Below are 21,794 nucleotides of genomic sequence, written 5' to 3'. Positions count from 1 at the left end.
TCTTTTTTTTCGCCTTCGGGCGGTTGCGTCGATTGTTTGCAAGGGAAAAAAAAAATCTTGGGCGGAGGGAGCGGGGAGAGGGTGCTTAGTGTTCCCTCTCCCCACTCCTTCCGCAAAAGATTGGATTGGAAAACATTTATTGGGTCGGCTAGAGTTACAGGTGGGTATGCTGATCTTGCTAGGTGGCCGTCAATGGAGATTGGCGAAAAAATAACGCGAGAAAAAAAAAAAAGCCAGCTTGCTCTGCTAGCTGGCTTTCCCCCAATGCAGCCTCTTGCCTTAGGGGAAAGCCAACCTGCAGAGCAAACCGGCGCTCTGCAGGAGAAGGTGCTCCTGCTCGGACGTGCTCCGTGCTCTCGACATGGTTCGACGCTAATGCGCGAATATAGAAGGCAGCGGCCTCGTCATTTTGGAGTCCGTCGATAGCGTAGAAAAATATGGTTATCGCCGATGCAATGAAGAAATAGCAGCAGAAGATGCAAGACTATTTCATTGTGTAAAACGTCAGCAGAAAGTAAATTCTTTAGTCAAATTCATTAAAACTTTTATATCGAATTACCCGCTATATCGAACTGGTAGACGTCTTTTTGGGAGTTCGATATAAACGGGTTTGACTATAGTTAGCTGCTGTAGAGAGCGTGCCACAACAGGACTAAAAATTGGCGATTTTTCTGTTCCTTCTTTTAGATTATAAAAATTGCATAAAAATTAGCAGTGCGCGGAAACGGCTCATTCGGGTCCTCCTAGCGGTAAGGTTTAAAAGGACACTGACACCCCCAAAAATGATTTTCATTTTTTTGCTAAGAGATTAAACATGGTGTCACAGTCTCATGTACTTTTAATAAAGCCAAGAAACGTAACTGCTCAAAACCGAAACCGAAACCTGCGCATGGAGGTCGGAGAACTAGAGCAGGAGAGTGCCGGAAGTCACGTGGCTACACCCAACCGTGCTTTTTTTTTTTTCGTTTCTTTTTTTGTTTTGTTTTTTTTTGGAAAGGGGGGGGGGGGGACTTTGCGCAGCAGTCGACGTCTTTGACAGCGTTTCGGGTACCGTTTGCCGTGCGATTGCTTTGCATTTATGTTTGTTCCGCTTGCTGTTCTGCACTTTAAGATGAGTTGTTTTGTACATTGAAGAGTTTGAAATGAGTAGTGAGTGCCCGTGGTCAATGCCCGTGATTGGCTCCGAAAAGAATACCTCCAAGATGTTGCGTGAAGAGCTGCCTCAAAGGTTTTGCATCCCAGTGACATTGTGCGGCAGCGTCTGCACAAGTTTCCGAAAGATCAACGTCGCTGCAATAGACCATTTGCTATATTACCCAAGCATCAAGGAGAATGCAGGGATTGGTGTTCCACGCGCCGCACGCGCACGCCTTCCCCGTTAAAAAGATTCGAAGTAAATAACCAAAATAAAGCATTGACGAACGCGCGTGCAAGACACGATTTGTTTTAGGTTTTTGCTTTCGAAAGTTTACTACTGCTGAGGCCAGCACGTGCGGCGCGTGCAACACCGATCCCTGCATTCTCCTTGATGCTTGGGTAATATAGCAATTGGTCTAATCCTGCGGAACAGTTGCGGGCACCTCGGAGAGCGGACGCTACCCGATTTATATGCTCTTTGCATTTTGTGGAAAGTGAGTTCACAGGTGTCATTTAGTTCAGCAACATAACGTTCGCATAATTTTTTTTCGGTGATAATTGTAAAAAAAGAAATATAAAATATCGCGAAATATATGACAAAAAAAGAAAAAAAACGTTTACAACACCCTGTAACGGCGAATTAGAGCGCAGCTCTTGAGGAGGAAGAGGAGGGAAGGGTACTGAGGGGAGAGTATACTCCTCATCCTGCCTGCTCCTCTCTCCCTCCCCCTTCACCTCCTCCCCTCATCCTTCAAGCTCCTCCCCTCATCTTCTCCCTCTCCTCATCCCCCCTCTTCTTTTCTCTCTCCTTCCCCCCTTCCCTTCTCTCTCCTCCCCCTCCACTCCCCCATCCTCCTTCTCCCCCTCGTCCTCCTCCCCCTCCCCGCGCGTTGCATCATGGGTAATGCCCCATAATGCACCGCGCGGGACCCTCGTGACGCCGCTCAAGCCGGAAACGGGCGCCTAAAAGCTGCGCTCTAAAAAAAAAAAAAAAAAAAAAGAAACGACGTTTACACTTTGGATTGAACCTGTGTTCGCTGCGTGCGACACGAACACCTTTCCACTCGGCTATTGGGAAATTCGAGATCGGGCAGCACCACGCATTGGCCACATTCGCACCCAGTAAAGAAATCGTACGTGTGCACATTTAACTCGAAGTACGCACCTCGTGCTTGCCGTTTGCGCGAGCGATGTCTTCAGCCACGAGAATGGGCAACGGCTCGTCTACGTCTTCGTGCAAATCGGCTTGGTGGTCGGGCGTGTCGTCGTACGGGCTGAATTCCAATTATTTTTATCGGACCAAAATTTCTCTTTCGAAGGAAGGCACATTCGCCGGTACCTGACCGACAGTTCTGAAGTAGAGGTCCGACGCCCGTCGTCTGCTGCCATCGCCGTCCAGCCCGCGAGTCCCATGATACGCGATACGACGCCGTTTTGATAATTGCGCACTGAACGCACAGAATGCTTACGGTTCTCTGTGCAACTTTTTTTTTGTTTCAATCAACGTATTTGCAACTTCTTAGAAGCCACCAAAATGTGTTTCATGTTTTTTTTTCTTTCTATTTTTAATATTAAGTTGTGCCTTCAATGACCCACGACTTCGATTAAATTTGCTGGTCGTTTCTAAACCTTAGAAAACGGCCCGTGACCACGGAAAACGAGAGTGAGCCAGACTCGAACCGGCCAGTTCTCGATCGGCGGTTTTCGGGCGGAAAGAAACCTAATTTCGAGCCGCAAATCCTGTTCTGTAGTTGGGCTCTCATATGTGTACAGAAAATTCTTTTAATTAGTTCATAATTTTAGATGTCCTAATGTATGGTAGAAACAAACCTGTAAATATTTAAATATAAAAAAAAAATCTCGGGACACAAAAGATGGTTGATCAGATCATTCGCATTTCCCCGCACAGCCGACGTGGGTATGTGCCAGTAAATCAATAATATGATTAGAAGTTCTAGAGTGCGACCCCGGAAGTGTGTTTTACGTGTGTGGGGGGCGAGGGGGGGGGGGCCGGGAAGCGGGGCATGAAAAAAAAGTGAAAGCCGTTTACAACTCCCTATAACGTCGAATTAGAGCGCAGCTCTTGAGAAGGAGGAGGGAAGGGTACTGGGGGGGGGGGGGTCAAGTGACCTTGGGTGGGGGTCACCTGACATAGGGGGTCACGTGACGATGACGATGCCGATGACGTCATCAGTAACGATGACGATGCGGATACCGATGACGTCATCAGTGATGATGACAATGACGATGTGGATGCCGGTGACGTCATCAGTGATGATGACGATGCGGATGCCGACGTCATCAGTGACGTCACTGATGACGTCACCAGCGATGATGACGATGCGGATGCCGGTGACGTCCTCAGTGACGTCACTGATAACGTCATCAGTGATGATGACGATGCGGATGCCGGTGACGTCATCAGTGATGATGACGATGCGGATGCCGCTGACGTCATCAGTGACGTCACTGATGACGTCATCAGCGATGATGACGATGCGGATGCCGGTGACGTCATCAGTGATGATGACGATGACGATGCGGATGCCGGTGACGTCATCAGTGACGTCACTGATGACGTCATCAGTGATGATGACGATGCGGATGCCGGTGACGTCATCAGTGATGATGACGATGCGGATGCCGGTGACGTTATTAGTGACGTCACTGATGACGTCATCGGGGGTCACGTGACCCCGGGGGTCACGTGACTTGGGGTGTCACGTGACCTTGGGGTGACCTTGGGGAGTCACGTGACCCCCGATGACCCTTGGGGAGGGGTCACGTGACCTTGGGGTGACCTTGGGATGACCTTGGGGGTAAGTGACCTTGGGATGACCTTGGTTACGCCGACGGCGACGCCGACGCCGCTCAAGCCGGGAACGGGCCCCTAAGAGCTGCGCTCTAAAACTTGAAATGAAAAAAAAAGCATTACAAGATTTTACTGTTTATAGAAGGTTTATTATCACTACCGTGTGTCCATACATTCATTCAAAATTCCTGTGTCGATGTAAAATGCACTGGAAAATCTGGCGCCTGCTCGTATTAAGTTCACATTTTCAACGAAGCTGTATTTTAATCGTAGGCGCATTCCTATGAAATTTCTCGGCGCAGCTCCGTTCCTGTGAAAAGTTTTAACAAAACATTCTTAAAAAAAAAAAAAAAATCTTACTATTGGTGGACGCGGTCATCCTTCGGTGGTAAACATTCACTGGCAATGCCCTTTTTTATTTTAGGATGTTTTCTGTTTTTATGGTCGTGTTTTAAAAGAGGGTAAAGCAGTCTGGGTGTATAATAGGGCCCATGCGTGGCCAAGCACCAAATGGTGTTTCGAAAGCTTCACACAGAAATACAGGCGAGAATGCCGCGATTCTTTGATGCCTCTAACGACCACCGTGATAGCGGTGCTTCCACAAAGACTGCAGTGCGATCTCTCCTTTGAAAATCTGTGTTGCCTGCTAAGGCCTCCTCTTGCCTTGGGAGTTGGGATGCTTTGTTCCCTCAACGTGCTACATCTGTAGGCAGTCCCTCGTTGAGAAGGGCTTTCTTCTCGCGGAGACCATCTCCCTGCCTGGCGCTTCGGGTCTCCCCACAAAAGCCATTACCCGACCCTCGTAATTGCTCAAACCGCCCAAAAAAAAAAAAAAAAAAAAAAAAAAAAGCAGCTGTAAAAAAAAAATGCTGGAAGAAGTTTTTTGTGTTCTTTGGGAAACGTCACTGCTCAAAACAGAAGCAAAACGAAGAAATAAGCCGGCTGGCTTCTTCGTTTTAGAAAGAAAAATACTGCGCTGCGCGTTCCCTCGCATGGGCAATACGCGGGTGCAGTATGGAAAGGCCCCAGCAAAACGACCAAACAGGGAATAGAGGAGATCTTCCTGACCGCTATGCAAACTCCAAACGTGGGCTTTTTTTTATTATTATTATTAATATGGGGGAGTTGCCGCGTCGTCCGCAATTTACTGACACTTTGCTTTACTTCGTAATATTTTTCTGGAACTTCGTGGACGAAGATTGGGCCCTGATTTGGTGGGTACCCAGCCGTAACAAAAACAGAGCCACGTGTTTGCCCTTAGCCAAGTACGTGGCTGGCGGAGCACAGCAACAATTAACGGGAACTCGGAAAGGGGGGGAGGGGGGGGGGGGGATGCAGGCATGGTTCAGTAGGCCTTGAGTCAAACGCACGGAGGCTGATCATATTGCCCAGCAAGCACCCCATGGAAAATGTCAGAGTGTGCTCAAGCCCCCGTCGCACCCTCCCCCGGGTTCTGGACTCTTACAAACTAAGGGTATAGGCAAGTCTTTTTTTTTTTTCATTATGCTACTTTCATTATTTGTATTTAAAAGGGAAACATCTAGACATAGAACGTTAGGTGATTGTCTGCAAACTTCGCAGGCCTGCGTCTTGCGAGATATTTAAGTCACATTGCGTTAATTTCAACGTCTACAGAAATATAAAATTATGCAAATATTGAGAATTTGTATGAAACGGTTGTTGAGCTATTGCCACAGAAACACACGATCAATAACGAAAGACTATAAAGTGCCTTACGCCATTTAAAAAGAAAACAAAAACTAACTTTTAAAAGAAATTCTAAATTTTTTTTAGTTTTTTGCACATAGGCATTTATCGCAGTATGTATATGATAAAGAAAGGAGGTGTAGCACATCCTCTCAGCAAATCTATTTGAGCGCGTCGATAAAAAAATCATTATTTAAAAACAAACATAAGATTGATTTAATTTGAATCGGCTTTATTTGATATACTCTAGATTAATTTGACTTAAAGGGATACTACGACGAAATTTCGGCGCTCATTTTTTTGTCTGTATGTGTTCAGAGGAGTAGCATCACATCGAACATACCAATATCTTGCTAAAAAAAGTCTCGAAAAGGAATTTTAAAACCAATTAAACGATTAGCAAAGAGCACCTGGTGGATGTCGCTAACGCCTCGTTTGTAATGCTCGTCTAGGAACCTTGACAGCTAGTGACGGAGGTTGTCTCGCCTCCGGCCACGACGAGAGAAGGGGGGGAAGGAGGAACTCCTTTCTTCCCGAGAATTCCTTTTGTGTGTCGCAGAAGTCGCTATTGTCCCCCTAGAAGATTATAGAAGATTAACCCGTCACTCAAAATTCGTACAAAAGCAGCCGCTTCGGTGGCTGGAACGACTAGGCCATCCTCTCGACGTCAGCCTCGCCGGAGCTTTGCTCGTCCTGAGACGACCTACGTCACGATTGCGTTGGATGTCACGTGCTCTAAGCTGGGCCTTCTCCGAGCGCTTGCCAGAGTGGGCCGTTTATAACGAAAAATACAGCCACCAGGATCAAAATACAAACGTGCGATTGTCATTTACGGATATTGTGGATCATATTCAACCTGTTTTTGAACACGACGGGAATATTTCAAATATTGTTGAAGTATCCCTTTAAATCACTGTAGCTGGAAACTGTGATTATCGGTAAATTAATTTTAACAGAGGAAAAAAACTTTTTTTTCACAAACTGAAGTAAATCAGTATTATTTGATTTAAATCGAGTTTGATTTAAATCAAACTTGCTCGAATTAAATCGCTGTAGCTATAAAAGTGTTTCGTTATAACTGGGAAAATCCGGAAGAAAGAATTATTATATTTTAACATTTTTAAAGTATATTTTAATTGTAACTTTTTATTGGTGTAAACCCTCCATACTATAAGAAAAGCAGCTTGATCTTTTTAGTGAAAAAATATTTGCTTGCAATAGTCCACTTTTTTTTTGCTTTTTTTTTCACTCGGTTTTGTTTGCTAAGAGACATTGCATAACTGGCGAACGAAGTGCAAAGTAGAAAGAAAGCTCAGCATCTGTTGTGCCCAAAAGACTTCGCCTTTTTGCTCGTGTTTAACTTGCTATTGCTATTCCTTTCTTGGTGTATCTCTTATTTAGGTACAAAACAAAGGCACATAGAAAATATGAAATGATAGTTAAACGGTAAATAAATATATTTTGTGGATTAGTTCTTTTTCAGGAAAGGTCTGATTTCATTCGTCGTAGTACAACATGTGTGATTTAAATCAGAATATAAATTATCTTGATTTTTATTCTCCATCCAGAGCTTTAAACATTACAGATCGGTGAATTTCCCGGAGCATTAAAAATTAAACGGAAGATAAATTACTGTATATTTCAACTTTTAAGTTATAGTAGTAGTTTGATTACAAACTCTTTTTGGTGTAAATTCCGCCATAATAGAACAAAAGCAAAGCAGTCTAATGTTTAGTTATTGAAAAAGCTCTATTTGTTTTTCGTATTTTGATTTGCTTGCAATAGGGCGTTGCTTATATTGTTTTTCTTTCGCGTTCGGATTTCCTTGAAAAGGGACATTATAGGCTGGTCAGTTGGGCGCGTTCTTTAGCCTGCTATATATATATTTTTTGCTGGATGAATATTTGATTTTGATACAAAACAAATGCACGTAGAAAACATTAAATGATAGAAACGGCAAATAAAACATTTTAACATATATATGGGAAAGGTTTGATTTATTTTATGCCAGTAAAAGAGGTGCGATTTATATTACGATTTAACATTTTTGTTCTCCACCCCGCTCTGCCTGGCCCCTTCGCGGCTTACAACTATAGAAGGATAGCTTGCTAGCTGGGCTGGTTGGTTGCTCTGTTTTTTTGAATATGACTTACAACTCGCAGGTAGGCTACAGCTCTAACCACCACGCGACCGCTTTGAGCCGCAACGTATAGTTATGAAGTTAAACGAGTCCCTGCGAAGCATTGCGAATACAGGAGACGCGAGGCTGGCTTTTGCGACATTTAAAATGTGCCGATATCAGCTCCAGAAAAGGACAGGCCATCGGCCTCCAGACAGTTCCGTGTGGTGCAATTCTCAGTCGGCACTACACTCGACTCCTACGCGGCTGAGGCACTGGGTTCAATCCCCTCAGCCGTCCGTCCTCCTTCCGTTACTATGGAATTTCAGTTGGTCGTGTTTGGGTTCCGATAACGATATCAGACAACGATATAATGCACGCGCGAATGCTTCAATGGAGTGCGGGACGTCCTTATCGCAAAGCAAAAACGATCACAGTTTTTGCTTGTCTTGTCGTTAGCCGATACCGGAATGTTTTACCGTATATACAACCTGGAAACTTGTCGCGTGTTCTGATCCCGAATATGTTTTGGATGCGGTACTCGGTTTCGCATTAAGAACAACCAGAGCCGTGTATAGAGAGAGTTTGGCCAATGGGAGGCGCGGGCAGAGCCAGGGCATGCACCAGACTCAAAAAGAGGGCTTGGCATGGTCTCTTGGCCAACCATTATAGTCTAAAAGATTCCGCTAGCGGTGGCAGCGAGAAACAGATTTTAATCGTTTAATAAGCGCGTAAGAGTTCAATGTACTAACCCTTCATGGTTGAAAGTAGACTGCACGTGATGTTTCGATCACGATCATCCAGAAAGATGTAAGAATCAAACGAATGTGCCGCTCGAACCCTGTTTTGCTCGGACAAGGTGTGACCGCTCGGACGGCAGATTCCCGGCCCTCGGCGCCTGGCGTATGGATTATGTCGATCCTTCCGCTAGTCGCACTCTTCCACCATGATTTTGGATGACCGTGATTGAAGTATCACGTGCACCACATTTTCAGTCACCGAGAGTTACTCCGACGCACTTATTAAGTTTGTCTCTCGCGACCACCGCCAGGGTATTATTTCAGGCTTCTGGTTGGCCACATTCGAATTTGTGAAGATGCCCTGGAACACGCCCAGCCCGCTTTCGGCCTATGGCGCCTCCTTATTTGTCTCCTATATATACTTCCCAATGAATGGTTAAACCCTCTACATATACGGCTCTGAGAACAACCGCAGGCGAGCTACTATCCCATTGAGCCAATTCAAGCAGCGGCAAAAGTGCACCGTCACGGCGCTCGTCTTTGGGCGTTTGCCGTCACCACCAGCACAACCAATCGCGCACAGAATGAAGCGCAGGATCGCGAGGCGTTTAATGTGCGCCGTTTGTTTAACCGGGCGCAGGAAATACACAAAAGAGGAGCATCGTGCTAATGCACTTTTGGTACGGCTTCATTAGGTCGTACCGACGTCTTCTGAGAAGAGGCCATAGCTTGATGGCGACCTTGATGCCATCGTTTTCAGTTTATCTAGTTTAGGTAGAGGCCCGAAGTCCCCCGGAATAATGAATTATTTTCAATTTTCACGTGTGCCTACTTTTTTTTTTTTTTTTGTGATTAGGTTTGTGGCCAGAGAGGGGAAGGGGGAAGCTCTAGCCGGCTCTTTTTTTTTTTTTTTTTCTTGCATTTTACAAACATATCGGTTCGAGACATTCACACGTATAGGCCCGCCGGATTTAGTCCATACCCTTCCAGGTTTGACACAGATGTAGTTTTCACGTGCAATTCAAAGCTGGGAGACCGGCGCAAGACGGTAAACAGAAAGTGACTCGATCCCGCCGCCCCGCTGGACCAAGAAACATGCTAACAGGCTCACCACGTGCAAGACTGAGCAGAACCTTTTGGGCCCATGTCCTGCGGACACTGAATACATTGGCCATACCGATCGCTGCGTAAACGACCAGATCCGGGAACACCACAAAGAAGTAGAGGACGCTGCACCCATCAATCAGCACCTGATGGACACGGAAAGACGGGAATGTCGCGGCTGTGCTCCTGACTCACGACGACGCTGGTAAATCTTGAATGCGTCGGAAGGGTGATTTTAGAAACTTTTCGAATGGTGACGAGCCCGCAAATCGTAGGCTCGTCGTCTCTTTTGTTCAGAAAGACCTCGGGGACCCGGCGGCTTGACTGATGATATTTATCCCACAATAAGCCCCCCCCCCCCCCCCCCCCCCCCCCGGCCTCATCCAATGCTTGGAAGTCGTGGCTTCAGAAAATAAGATTCCCCCCCCCCCCCCCCTCTAAAAAAAACTTCCTGGCTACGGGTCTGTTTGTTACCATATGGCACAGCGTGTCTTTATTAATGTAGAGAGTTTCGGTTCATGCTCCTCGAGGCAGCGACCGTTACGACGGCGTTTTCAACTTTGCGCCGAGGGATCTTTCCATCCACCAAAGCCTCGTTGAAGCTCCCGAGCGACAGCCAACGAGAGGCGGTCCTGACCTCTTGACGCGACAACCTGGACGCCCAATGGCAGGCCCTTGTCGTTCAGCACGACAGGACACGCGGTCACCGGAAGCTTAAGGATGCTAAGCAGACTGGTCATGCTCAGCGATTCGGGAAATAGGATGTCCTGGTGGTGAAACAGGGCGGCGCTCGTGGTTCCGGGAAGCAAGAAGACGGCATTGTCTCCGAGCAGGTTTTCGATGCGATGCTGAAGTCTCGAAGCCATACTCCATGCCTTGTCGATGAAGGCCTGCTGGTGAACTCGACGCATGCTGGAGACCTTAGACAGCATGATGGCGGCTGGGGTGTGTTTGCAGGCGCCCGTTAGGGTGCGCAACAGCTCTTTCATGTGCTGCATCTTCTCATCTTCCCGCTTGAAAACGTCGCCGAAAGGAGGTGCCTCGGACTTGATGTACGCCGCGAGCCAGATGTTGTAAGCGTTCTTGAATTCCTCGAAGTTGAGTTCAAAGTGTCGAAGATTTGGTCCTCGTGAAAGGTAGTCTACGGCCTAGAACACGAGAAAAGAACACGCTAAGCGATTGGCGGCGTGCGCGACCTACAGAGGGCGCTTCTCTAGCTATCAACATCCTAGCAGATCCTTCGGCTCATGGAGGTAAAAGACTTCTGGGAGCGACATGACGTCTCCAGAGGGAAAGCCGGGGGAGGTTTCCGGTTTGGAGGGACTCTTGCCAAACGACGACCAAGACCAAAATACGCTATTAGACAGACTTTGGCACTTTTGAACGCTATTGGACGGACTTTGGCACCCTTGGGGGCGTTCCCACCGAGCGCGACCTCTACTTCCGGCTTCACATGGGATCTTCTGGTTCGGTTCATTCCCAACATTCCTAAACACGGTCTCCTTGCGCCCCCTCTTGGCTATTCTCAGCAAAACGCAGTAAAATGATAATTTCAGCCAAACTACTGCAGAAATATTAAGTTCCCCGGGATATCTATAGAGGGCACTAACACACTCTTATTTAATACCTACTTGAACCTCAGGATTCTATACTTTTTGTTCCTGGGCCCGATCTAATATTGTTGCACTGGGTCCTATGGGCCACTCTGACAAATTTTTGAATTTCTTCTCACTGAAATGAAGAATCGTAAGGTTCCCGAGGAACATAATAGCTGCCGACTCATAGCACACACCGCAGTTAAAGTTTTGGTATTTTAAGTAATACTTTTTATTCCTCGAAACTTTCAAATTCGGCCCGCTTTTTGCCCCTGTAAAGTCAGCACTCCGCCGTGCACCAAGTAGCTTGCGGCCAAGCTACCTTTACATAGGCTTATCGAAAGAAGGATTTTTACGATGCGTTTGTGACAGTTTATTGACTAAGAATGTGGCGGTTATAATATGACTATATTAGATGTTTACAATCAAAATTTGTGCCCTGGATTTCAAATATAAGCAATTTGCTATGTAGGTCCAGAAACACTTGCATTGCATATATCTTGCTTTGAATTTGCCTCTGTACGCAAAGTTTTAGCTCGGTTACAGACACAAACTGAACAAAATTTTTTCAGGCGTGTATAACTAGAAATAACTAGAAATATAACTAGAACGGCGCGCCGCTGGCCGTTCGATTGTGTGTCTTTTAGCTGTCCTATTTTATTTATACATATATACGCGTATAAATAAAGAACACAACGACAACGACGTAAAGAGGATGACACACCGGGCGACGGCGCTGCCTTAATTTGAGCCCTGGTTCCTTGGAAGCTTCTACTTTGACTGGGGTACCTCCTTGGTGCCTGATGCTTCGACCCCAGTGGACCCCCTAGTGAGCAACAGCGCCATCATGTTGCTGGGGATCCTTCACGCTCCGATCGAACGGCGTGCCAGATCCCCATGGCTTGCTGCAGACCCGCCTAACCCACCTCCACGAAATCTGAACTTCTGCGAATCGGACTGCCATCCTCCCCAATACCAACAATCCATGTCGTCGTCATCATGCATGTATATACTCATCACATAATCATGTTCACTAGACGCGGCACCGCGGGCCTCCATGGTACGGGCTGCTGCCATTCCGCTGTGCCGCGGCTCCTCAGAGTCAAATAAATAAAGACTAAAAACTAAGGAGTAAAGACAAAATGCTTTGCTGACCAACAGCCGGTGGTAAGTAATAACAATAGTGTTTCCTTGTTTAGAGGATACACATTCCAAAACTACACCATACTAGTGGCGCACATCACTGAAATAACATACGCAATACATAAAATAAAAGATTGTCTCTTGAACGCAAAATGGCAAAATACACATAATTGGGGAGAATTTTTTGTTTCTAAGAGCCAAATTCAGAAACCAAAAAAACACAAATGTTTGCTGACACTCGGGGTACATCGTGTGCATAGTTTCAAAAAAGTATCAAACGAAAACACCACGCGACACATTTGGCGTTGTTTCACACCTCGAGACACTGGCTTAATTTGCACTGGCGCACCGACCGCTGGTGTAACTTAGCTCGAGCGCGTAACTTTGGCTAATGCATAGACGCCATTTTACCGCTCAAGTCACGCACCGAGTGCGCGAGAGCGGCACGCGCTGGCACATTCAGGGCAACAATGGATGTCTTCACCATTAGATAGACAGACATGTAGGCACCCTAGGTTGCTCTAGGGTGCCTGCATGTCTGTCTGTCTCAGGGTGAAGACATCCATTGTTGCACTGAATGTGCCAGCGCGTGACGCTCTCGCGCACTCGGTGCATGACTTGGGCGCTAAAATGGCGTCTATGCATTAGCCAAAGCTACGCGCTCGAGCTGAGTGACACCGGATTGCGCGCACTTCAAAAGGCATGAAAAACAATTGAGCGGAAAAATGGCTGAGATGTCTCCACTCAAGCAAAGGCGCGCGTGTGTATGAAGGCACTCTAGGTTGCTCAAGGTTGATACGCCACGTGTGGTGAGAATCGGGAACTAAAACAGCGTGTCCCAGAAACCCGGCCATGGGCTTGAGCAACACCACCTAGACAGAAGGCCACACGCGTCATCATAGTCAGATCGATCGAGGCGAGAGATTGGGCACGAGTGCTGCGTCAGTGTTCGGCTGCGGCTCGTGGCCAATCAGCGCGTCGAAGGTCGGGCTCGGGTCCAATAGCCGACCGAGCGCGATCCGACTGTGATGACGTTTCATAGAAGAAGAGGAAACCATGCGGAGGCCTTCTGTCTAGGTGGTGTTGGCTTGAGCCGTTATGTCGCCTCTCCTTATGCCTACCTCCATGCTTCGACTCGTCAGCTCACTTCATATGTTGTTTGGGTAGCGCGACGGAACCTGTTTCACGCGCTGTGTGTTTTATTTTGGAGGAGTGATACTTGTGATAATATTTTGTATATATATATTGAAAACGTGGCGCGCAGAGTCGTGAGCAAGCACTTTTCGTGCTAGAGGTGCATAGAAGCTCTCGGATAGCGATACGCTCTATAAGAAAGCGCTGGCTTTACCACCGTTGAACGGGCACCACGGTTAACGGTGGAGTTCTTATTTTATCGGAACACGAGGAAACGGAGGTGGGAATAGCTGTAAAAAGGCGGGCCAAACTCGAAAACCTATGGCATATATGCAGTAAATACTTGAATGAAGGCGTCTTCGTGTTCCCTGTTGCGCTGTTTTCTGCGAATACTGGTCTCTTATTAGTTTAAATTTGATTTCTCGCTGCATTTTGCAAACCAATAAACATGTTTCCCCGAAACAACTGGTTGGAAGAGGCGGTGGCTGAACTGATGGAGTCGTTTCAATTAAATGCATGATAAGTCGTCCGTTTGGAGTAAAACGTGCGAGACCTCTTCCGCGATCGACGCCTGTATAGATCTGATGAGTCACTGACACTTCGCTAGGCATCCCACGAAATGAGCTGTCCACGGTACATCTGTTATAGACTACGACCGTTTTTGTGTTTGTTTTTGTGGACCCAAACAGTATTTGTGCAAAATCTGCGGAGAGCTTCTCAGCAAGCATTATAAATTTACAATAAATCCTTAATGAAAATTGGAAAAAAAAAGCAATCAATCATTTAACCCTAATTTGTCGGTTGAAGCACGGAAAGTTTTTAAAGTTATGGGAACTGCTGCTTTTCCTTCGAGCAGCAGTCGCGATGTCGCAACCTCCTTTGCCCCGCCCAGCAAAAAAAAAGAAAAAAAAAAACACTTAGATTTGGTTAGCACGGTATCGTGCGAGCACTCACCAGCAAGCTCCAGCCGAAGCTGGTACTGTGCCACGCAGCACAGCAGCGTGAGTGCACGGCTGAGATAACAGCACGTCTTACGCTCTTGTAAATGCAAAAGATTTTTTTTTTTTTGCAGGGGTTTTTACAGGTGGAACGGAACAAGCGTCACACACGCCGTGACACGCGCCGCGAGAACTGTCAAGTTTCAGACATGGCTTTGAACATTTGAAAGGGTGTCTTTAAAGACACTGTAATCCGGTAGAAACGCTCGTAAACACGTCATACACGTTCTTTAAAAATGAGTTGCGAGTCATCAATTGACATAGACGCGAACTAACATAACCAGTCTGTGCGATTACTTGACGCGTCGTCTGCTCGAATCCCACTCGCTACGTCACATCAGAGCTCCTGCGCGGTGGCGCCACCAGGGGTTTCCCCACAAATTGAAATTAGGGAAGCTGTTTAATTTTTTTTTTTTTTTTTAGGGGGGGGGGCGGGGGTTAGAGAGGTTAGAGAAGGGCATCGAGAATAGAGGAGTCCTTGCGAATTAAGGTCCGTTCACACTCTTGCAACCGAGTACGACCGAGAGAGACCAAACCGGTTTTTAAGCCTCTTGCGATCTCTTAGGACCAGCTCCGCTCAGCGCATCCGGTCCCAAGAAGTCTTTCTCGGTCGTACTCGGTTGCAAGAGTGTGAACGCGCCTTTAAGGAGGTGCCTTCAGAACCCCCCCCCCCCCCCGCCCCCCCCTAGAGGGTGTGTATACGGAAATCACTGGGCGCCACCGAAACATCTCGCCGCCAAACCAGTTAAAAGACAAGGACAGCGCCAACCTCCCCCCCCCCCCCCCCCCCTCCCCCATTTCCAAAACGTCATCGCTACATCGCCGCCCCAGCTCATCTTGCAGCCTCTCACAAGTGCGACGCACGGGGCGGCGCCAAGGCGGACGCGTCCCTCGCCGAGTTTCGGCCTGTTTGCCGCTGGGCGCCGGTCGGCATACGCGAGTTCACGTGTCCTAGGTCGTACTGTGCCGAGTCCGTACACTTTGCGTAGTCGCCTTCCGCGGGCCCCATATACGTACCTTCCGGACCGCCATTTGGGCGTCGTTGCTCACGCAGCTTATGTACCTGCTTCCGTCGTTTACCATGTAGTAGATAGTCAGCTTGCCAACGTCAACCTAAAGCGTAAGACCAAACAAATAGGAAATGGGACTTAACTCTGTAAACAAAGCCCATGTACGCACGCTGCTGTCTAAGAGCTGGGGCCTTGTCAAGCTGCACGTGTTGCAGCTTTTTGCCCCAGCTACCATATTTCCTGGTGAAATAAAAATGAAATGATTGATTGATTGACTGATTGACGAACCAGAAATGCTATAAGTCATTTTACGCATATTCTTGCCGCGATTACAAGTATTCTTATCCTTTCCAGTCATAAAGGACATTGTAAATAAGCCGAGCTCTAATTGCGTGATTAATGACCTATCTTTAACTGTCAACACACCCTTGAGGTATGTGGTCTTACTGCAATATTTAATTTTTGAGTCGTTAACGACTAGACCTATTGACAATGTGTATTTTAATCTCCTTCACGGAGATTTACAGATTCTTGTTAAAATAACGCAAAAAGCTTTTTTTTTTCAGAGAATCCACCAGCTAGAAGTCTTTTTGTGGTTTCTAACAAGTGGAGAGTATGTGCCATCATCTGACCAGTAACTTTAACCCTAAACGTTATCTACATGTATGTACTTTGATTTTCACCTTTTTGGTAGCCCGGATGAGCTGATAATATAAGTAGTAAGTAAATCAATAAACAAATACTCTTGACAGATGTTGGCAAGAGTCAAGTAACGATTCATATAGCTAGGTTCTTTTAAATTATAGTTTTAGATGATTGTTGAAAATTTGATTCTGCTATGGTCGATAACAGATCATTGCTATCAACTCCAGAGATGAACCGTCAAATATAGCGCACACGGGGCGACATTCCACTGTCAGTAGGCAGATCGTCCTCCGCCTGACAGCCAGGGCCTTTGTTACGTTTAATATATTGTCATTTTTATGCTTTGTTTATTTTTTGCGACTTAATCCTCGTCCTTGCGGTGAAAAAGTACCACAGAAAAGATACAAGAGCGTTGCTGTTTGGAGCCCAACTGTCGTTTTAGAGTCTGACATTGACTTACGTCTTTGTCCAGGAGTAGTCTTGATGCATTAGGACCTGCCATGATCTTGAGCATGGTAGGAAGGTCTTCGGCGTATCTACATATGGGGCCCGTGCAGTTGTAATCGGAGAGAGTGCCCCCCCACTTTGGGAAGAGTCCATCGTTGGACACAATGCCTGCACGAGAACCAGCCCTATAAGCATATGTGCATCATTCACAGGTTCCACAGAATCCGGTGACCCTATTCAGTCCACCAGACTGTTGGCTTCTGCTGATAAGTGCATGTCGAGAGCAAACTTGCATTTATGATCCTCAACTTTCCTGTACACAACGTTGACCTCCATAGCTTTGTGCGATGATGTCCATTACGTTAAAGGCGAGCATTCACCAGATTCATGACACACCGCCAAAGCCGCATGCTGCTCATATTTCCTTACCGCCAGCTTGTGTCGATGAGTACGTTTTTTTATATACATTCTATACGGAAAACGTGTCCAACAGGTTGGTGGATTGACATTTGATTTCTTGGATGGTTCCTAATGGCTCCTGGGTTTGACAGCGCGTGCTGTGGTTAAGAGCGGAACTTAATTCACTTCACCCAATCGCCAGTTGCTCTCTGGGTCATGCCAGATAATATCCTTCGTTAGTCTGGCACGTGGGCTCCCCAACATGTACTTGAGTGTTTCATTAGAGCGCAAAGTTAGCCTGCCGTGAAATACAGCAACTTGTGTTATTGCTGTAAAGGGGCTTACAAGCTACGACTATTTACCATTTTTACATGCAATTGTGATGTACAAGGGCCGTTCTTATCGAAACCTGCGGGACGTACAAAGTTTATGTCCATAAAACCTTTTACTGCCCGGGTCTTGATCCTTTAAATTGTCTCAGTATCCTTTTTCTGCTGCCTGACAATAGTGGCATCCATTCCTGCTATTTCGAACAGTGCCCGTTTCAACAGCATCAATCACTTACCTGCGGTGGGCTTGTGTCCGAAGAGACCGCAATAGGTAGACGGCAATCGAATACTTCCAGCGATGTCTGTGCCTATGCCCTGCAAGGATCCCGCGGCAGCGATCAGGCTTGCCTCACCTCCTGACCCGGAAGAAACCCAGTGGTATACCATTGGAGCGCTCTGTCAGGTCTTGGCTTTCCTTTTGTATGCAACTCTACATGCTGACGACACGCAAAGAAACCCGGGGTCCACACTATTTCCGGTGAGCTGTAACTGTAATAGGAGACAGTTTTTTTTTTTTAAATGATACCGTTACGGGCGACTTTTTGCAGAGATTTTCTCCTCGTAGGTTGTCGTCGCCACGCGTGCGAAGAATGGAAAAACCTTTTTTTTTTCTCTCCCCTCTTGCCGCAACGAGAGGGAAGTCGGGACTTCCCGTCGGTCGTGCTACGCGAAGAGGGCAGATTTGGCGTCCCGCCCAGGAATTATGCGACGAAGGGAGACTCATTGTGTCGTCTGCTTGAGAGACTTGTTTTCAAACATTACTCGCGTTATGAGAAATCCAACTTTGGCCGTATTCTATAGAACGTACCGCTGCTCCCTCCGGGAGTGCGTCGGGTGTCGTACGGGTTGCTCGTCACCCCCTGCATTCTGTTGTACGTGTCCCCCCACATGCACAACTCGGGAACGTTGGTGAGTGCTAGCGGAATGGCCCCGGCGTCTCGCAGGAGCCTGACGACAGCGGCGTCCCTCTGGGCCAGCTGTTCCCGGTAGTACAGGGACCCGGCATCTTGCCGCATGCCTGCACGACGTAGATGTACCTCGATGGGCTGAGGTACGTAGATGTACCTCAGCGGATTACTGAAAAGGCGATCTGCCAATATCACTCGGCAAGGCCTGTACATTAAGTCGTCCTTACTGGATTGCTCCCGATCCGCCCCGAGCAGCAAACACGCCTAAACTTAACGAGAGCCGAGGCAAAGCGCTAGAGGCGTCCGACTTGGCGCCGCCTTGTGCTAACGGTGCGAGACGCTGCGTGAATCCATTATAGTGATGACGTCACTGCAGGCCTTGTCTTATACGTGGCATTGGATTAGGGAGATTCCCAGAATACTGCGTGGGTTTGCTATAGTGATGATGTCACGGCAGGCCTTGTCTTCTAGGTGGCATTCGATTAGTGAGATAGCCAGAACACTGCGTGGATCCACTATAGCGATGACGTCACGGCAGGCCTTGTCTTCTAGGTGGCACTGGATTAGTAAGGTACACAGAGGGAACACAAAGTCCACAAAACACAAAAGAACGTGGGCCCACTTGGCGAGTAAACAAACACACGAGGTGCGCAAGGAGACGAAGTTGCCCTCCGTATAGTTACAGAAACGTATCATATATATATATATATATATATATATATATATATATATATATATATAACTGTAGAATTACGTTGTAATAAAGCGCCTGAACTATATTCGAAAGTGTTTTAGCCAAACATTTATTTTTCGTTTTTAGCAGGTCGGTAAAATTACAACTTCATAATTACCAACTTTCTTCTTCTTTTTAGGTGAATTTATCTGCGAAGAACACAGTGCTTATGAAAATTGAGAAGAAAAAGAAAAAGGCTTGCGTTGTCCACCAATGCAGAGGCTAAATGTGCGCGTCTGTCTATTAGAAATGACCAAGCATTTAACATATGTGTTCCAATGCCACATGACTTGGTAGAGTTTCCCGTGTCTGATAGCGCAGTAACACGTGGCTTCACGTGATATACGAAAACCTGCAAGCACGTTTATTTTAAAATGTTTTTTAGTTTAGCATTAATTGTTTAGTTGTCTTAAAATAGCGGACATCGAACCACCGGGAGGTGCGACACTCCTATTGTTTCCCCACGTATGCCAGCTCTCAGAGTTGACCTTGGATTATTCTCAGGGACTACACCGACGGGCGGTGTCCGCTTCCACATGCTTTTGGCTTGATAGCGTGGACAGCGCGATGCGCGCGTGCGTTCTTTCTGACGCGGAGTAGGTGAAGTTTTTGAGCCGTGTGCTCACTGTCTAATGCAAATGAACGGAGTACAATGCATTTCCGCATAGTAAAATATTTGGCGCTACACTCACCTTTGATAGCGACGCTGTTCTTCGCCGTGAACGGGACGCCCAGAAGCGGCTTCTCCCGTGCCAACTGTTCCGGCGTTCGGGTTCCCGAGCGAACAAGCTGGTCGCACAGAGCAGCCTCGCGGAGCGCATCGTCGAACCTGTCGGCCACGACAGCGTTCAGCAAGGGCTGCACTTGAGAGATGCGCTCGATGTACGCCTGAACCACGTCCGAGCTCCTCACCTGCGCTCGAGATTGCAAGGTTCCCGGGCCGTTCACACATGGCAATAGGCGACTTGCGTTCCGGCGCATCTACTGCCGTAAGTGATCGCTCCTCAGGTACTGCACTTCATGAATTAGTATGGACTCTGAAGATAAAGGTCGTTGTCAATTTTCGTTTCTTTTTTATCAAATCTCAGGACATAATTTTAAGACAGTCCAAGACCTTTGAGTAGGGGAAGGAACGGACCTTCTTTTCTCTTCCAGTGGAGTGGTGTCGGTGACACCCTTCTAAAGGCTTCAAGCGCCATAGCGGACACCAAAAGACACGCGTCAGAGTTTGCGATGCTGGGAGTTGACCTTTCCTTAAACTAATTCTGCGCGCTGTCTTTCACACATATATTGATTGCAGAATATTTTCTTCAACAGCGGGAACATCTCTTTTTTTACCGCTCACCACAGTCTCAGATGCGAAGAGCTATCCTTCGTTGTTTGATAGCATTACGTGATCCGAATACTAATTCTATTTCGCTCGGAAGGCTCCCAAAGCAATGTCGCGCATTTGCCAATGGGTCCCGTTGTAGGTTCATCCCGCTTCTTCGCCATGTTGTGGTATTTGTGGCCAGCTGCTTGTTCAGCGATGTCGGCTGTTCCGCCATTGAACGGTGCGTTTTCAGAACTTCCAATAATCGACACGAAACTCCTGCTTCGGGTCGCAATGCCCTCAGAATTCCTCCACCCCACCAAATTTATTTAGCTCTGGAGGACGCCTTGGCGCGAAACGCTCTTTTAACACTTGCGAATTTTGTCCGCTCAACGTGCTCGGCTTGCCTGACCTCTCCTCTCCGTATCTTGTCGGCGAGCTGAGTGGCCGTCTCGAGGAGGAGCCTGTTACGGACCGGGGGAAGCTGCTGCGACTTGGTGAAGCCGAACCATAGCCGGAACAGCGCATGGACAACCGTTCTCCAGGCGTACAACAGCAGCTCCAAAAGGAAAACTACCAACATTTCTGCGGCAGATTGTTTTTATTTTTTTTTTATCTGCAAAAGCAAAATAAAGTATCAGTCTAGGACGTTGCACGCCGGAAGGCTCCTGGTAAATAGTTCACTTCAAAGCAGCAGACTTACCGAGTTGGAAGCTCTTCTTCGTCAGTGATATGGAGCGCCACGTTTTTAACTCTATTGCGCAGCGTGTTGACGTTCGTATCTTTAATCGATGCAATCCCTTTATCGCGAACTGTCGAGCAAACGCAAAATTATCGCTGCCCTGATGCATGCAGGTTCTATCTGCTGTCGCAGCAGAGAGATATCTTCGCGAGTAGGTTGCGATTCAACTATCGGTGGCATTCCCCCAGGTGAAGAGGCCAAAAACAAAACGTGCACCGAGAACATGGCAACCCTGCGGCACATAATCAGGGGCTACAAAGGAGAAGACAGACAGAAAAGGAAAGCGATCGAAGCCTCCCAAGAAAGGGGGCAGACTAAGGACGCTAGACGGGTGGATCCGACCCAAGGACTAGCGAGAGCACGCAAACGACATCCTGAAGTGGCAACCCGGAAGCGGGGGAAAAAAGGGACGTACAACTCAAACCTCCAAACTTTGTGTGTTTGTCCCGTTTTACCCCGTTCCTGTGTTATCATGTCAGTATTGAACCAGCTCGCCTACCCTCTTGCTTTAGTTTCAAAAAGACATCCACTACTCACTGGTGAATTACATAAGAAGATCTGGGACCCATCACTTCATCTAGTCCCTACATTACCCACGGCAGGCGATCCTTTGATACTAATAAATGTATGTCTTCACTCGCTCGCGCTGCTGTATATAGAAGATGCAGCGCAACGGGACAGCCTTTGACACAATCGCTGCTTAAATATTTTATCGAATGCAAGCAAGGTGCGATAGCACTGGTAGGCTTTTTAACGACTTGAACTTTGAAATGCTTTTAC

At 47.2% G+C, this 21,794-nt stretch overlaps 1 protein-coding gene across 1 annotated transcript; it reads right to left on the bottom strand.

The window, feature by feature from the left end:
- Nucleotides 1-10,081: 10,081 nt before the first annotated feature.
- LOC115318470 (fatty-acid amide hydrolase 2-A) lies at nucleotides 10,082-21,043 on the bottom strand. Its single transcript, XM_029978183.3, has 7 exons — nucleotides 20,976-21,043; nucleotides 20,685-20,888; nucleotides 19,653-19,872; nucleotides 18,128-18,337; nucleotides 17,556-17,675; nucleotides 16,605-16,759; nucleotides 10,082-10,767 (listed from the first exon to the last, which is right to left on the bottom strand). Exons 2-7 carry the CDS (start codon nucleotides 20,853-20,855, stop codon nucleotides 10,174-10,176), a joined length of 1,470 nt encoding a protein of 489 aa, XP_029834043.3. The 5' UTR covers nucleotides 20,856-20,888; nucleotides 20,976-21,043; the 3' UTR covers nucleotides 10,082-10,173.
- Nucleotides 21,044-21,794: the final 751 nt, after the last annotated feature.

The sequence above is a fragment of the Ixodes scapularis genome, unplaced genomic scaffold (assembly GCF_016920785.2).
Source record: "Ixodes scapularis isolate PalLabHiFi unplaced genomic scaffold, ASM1692078v2 PGA_scaffold6__148_contigs__length_123643588, whole genome shotgun sequence".
Taxonomy (NCBI): domain Eukaryota; kingdom Metazoa; phylum Arthropoda; class Arachnida; order Ixodida; family Ixodidae; genus Ixodes; species Ixodes scapularis.
This window is presented reverse-complemented; position numbering and strand designations above follow the sequence as displayed.

Excerpts from the sequence above, each read along its gene's own strand:
- LOC115318470 (XM_029978183.3), bottom strand. The coding sequence starts at position 20,855 with ATGTTGGTAGTTTTCCTTTTGGAGCTGCTGTTGTACGCCTGGAGAACG. Across the intron at positions 18,338-19,652 it reads GAACAGCGTCGCTATCAAAG|GCATGCGGCAAGATGCCGGG; the intron begins GTGAGTGTAGCG and ends TACGTCGTGCAG. Across the intron at positions 10,768-16,604 it reads GACTACTCCTGGACAAAGAC|GCCGTAGACTACCTTTCACG; the intron begins GTAAGTCAATGT and ends CTCGTGTTCTAG.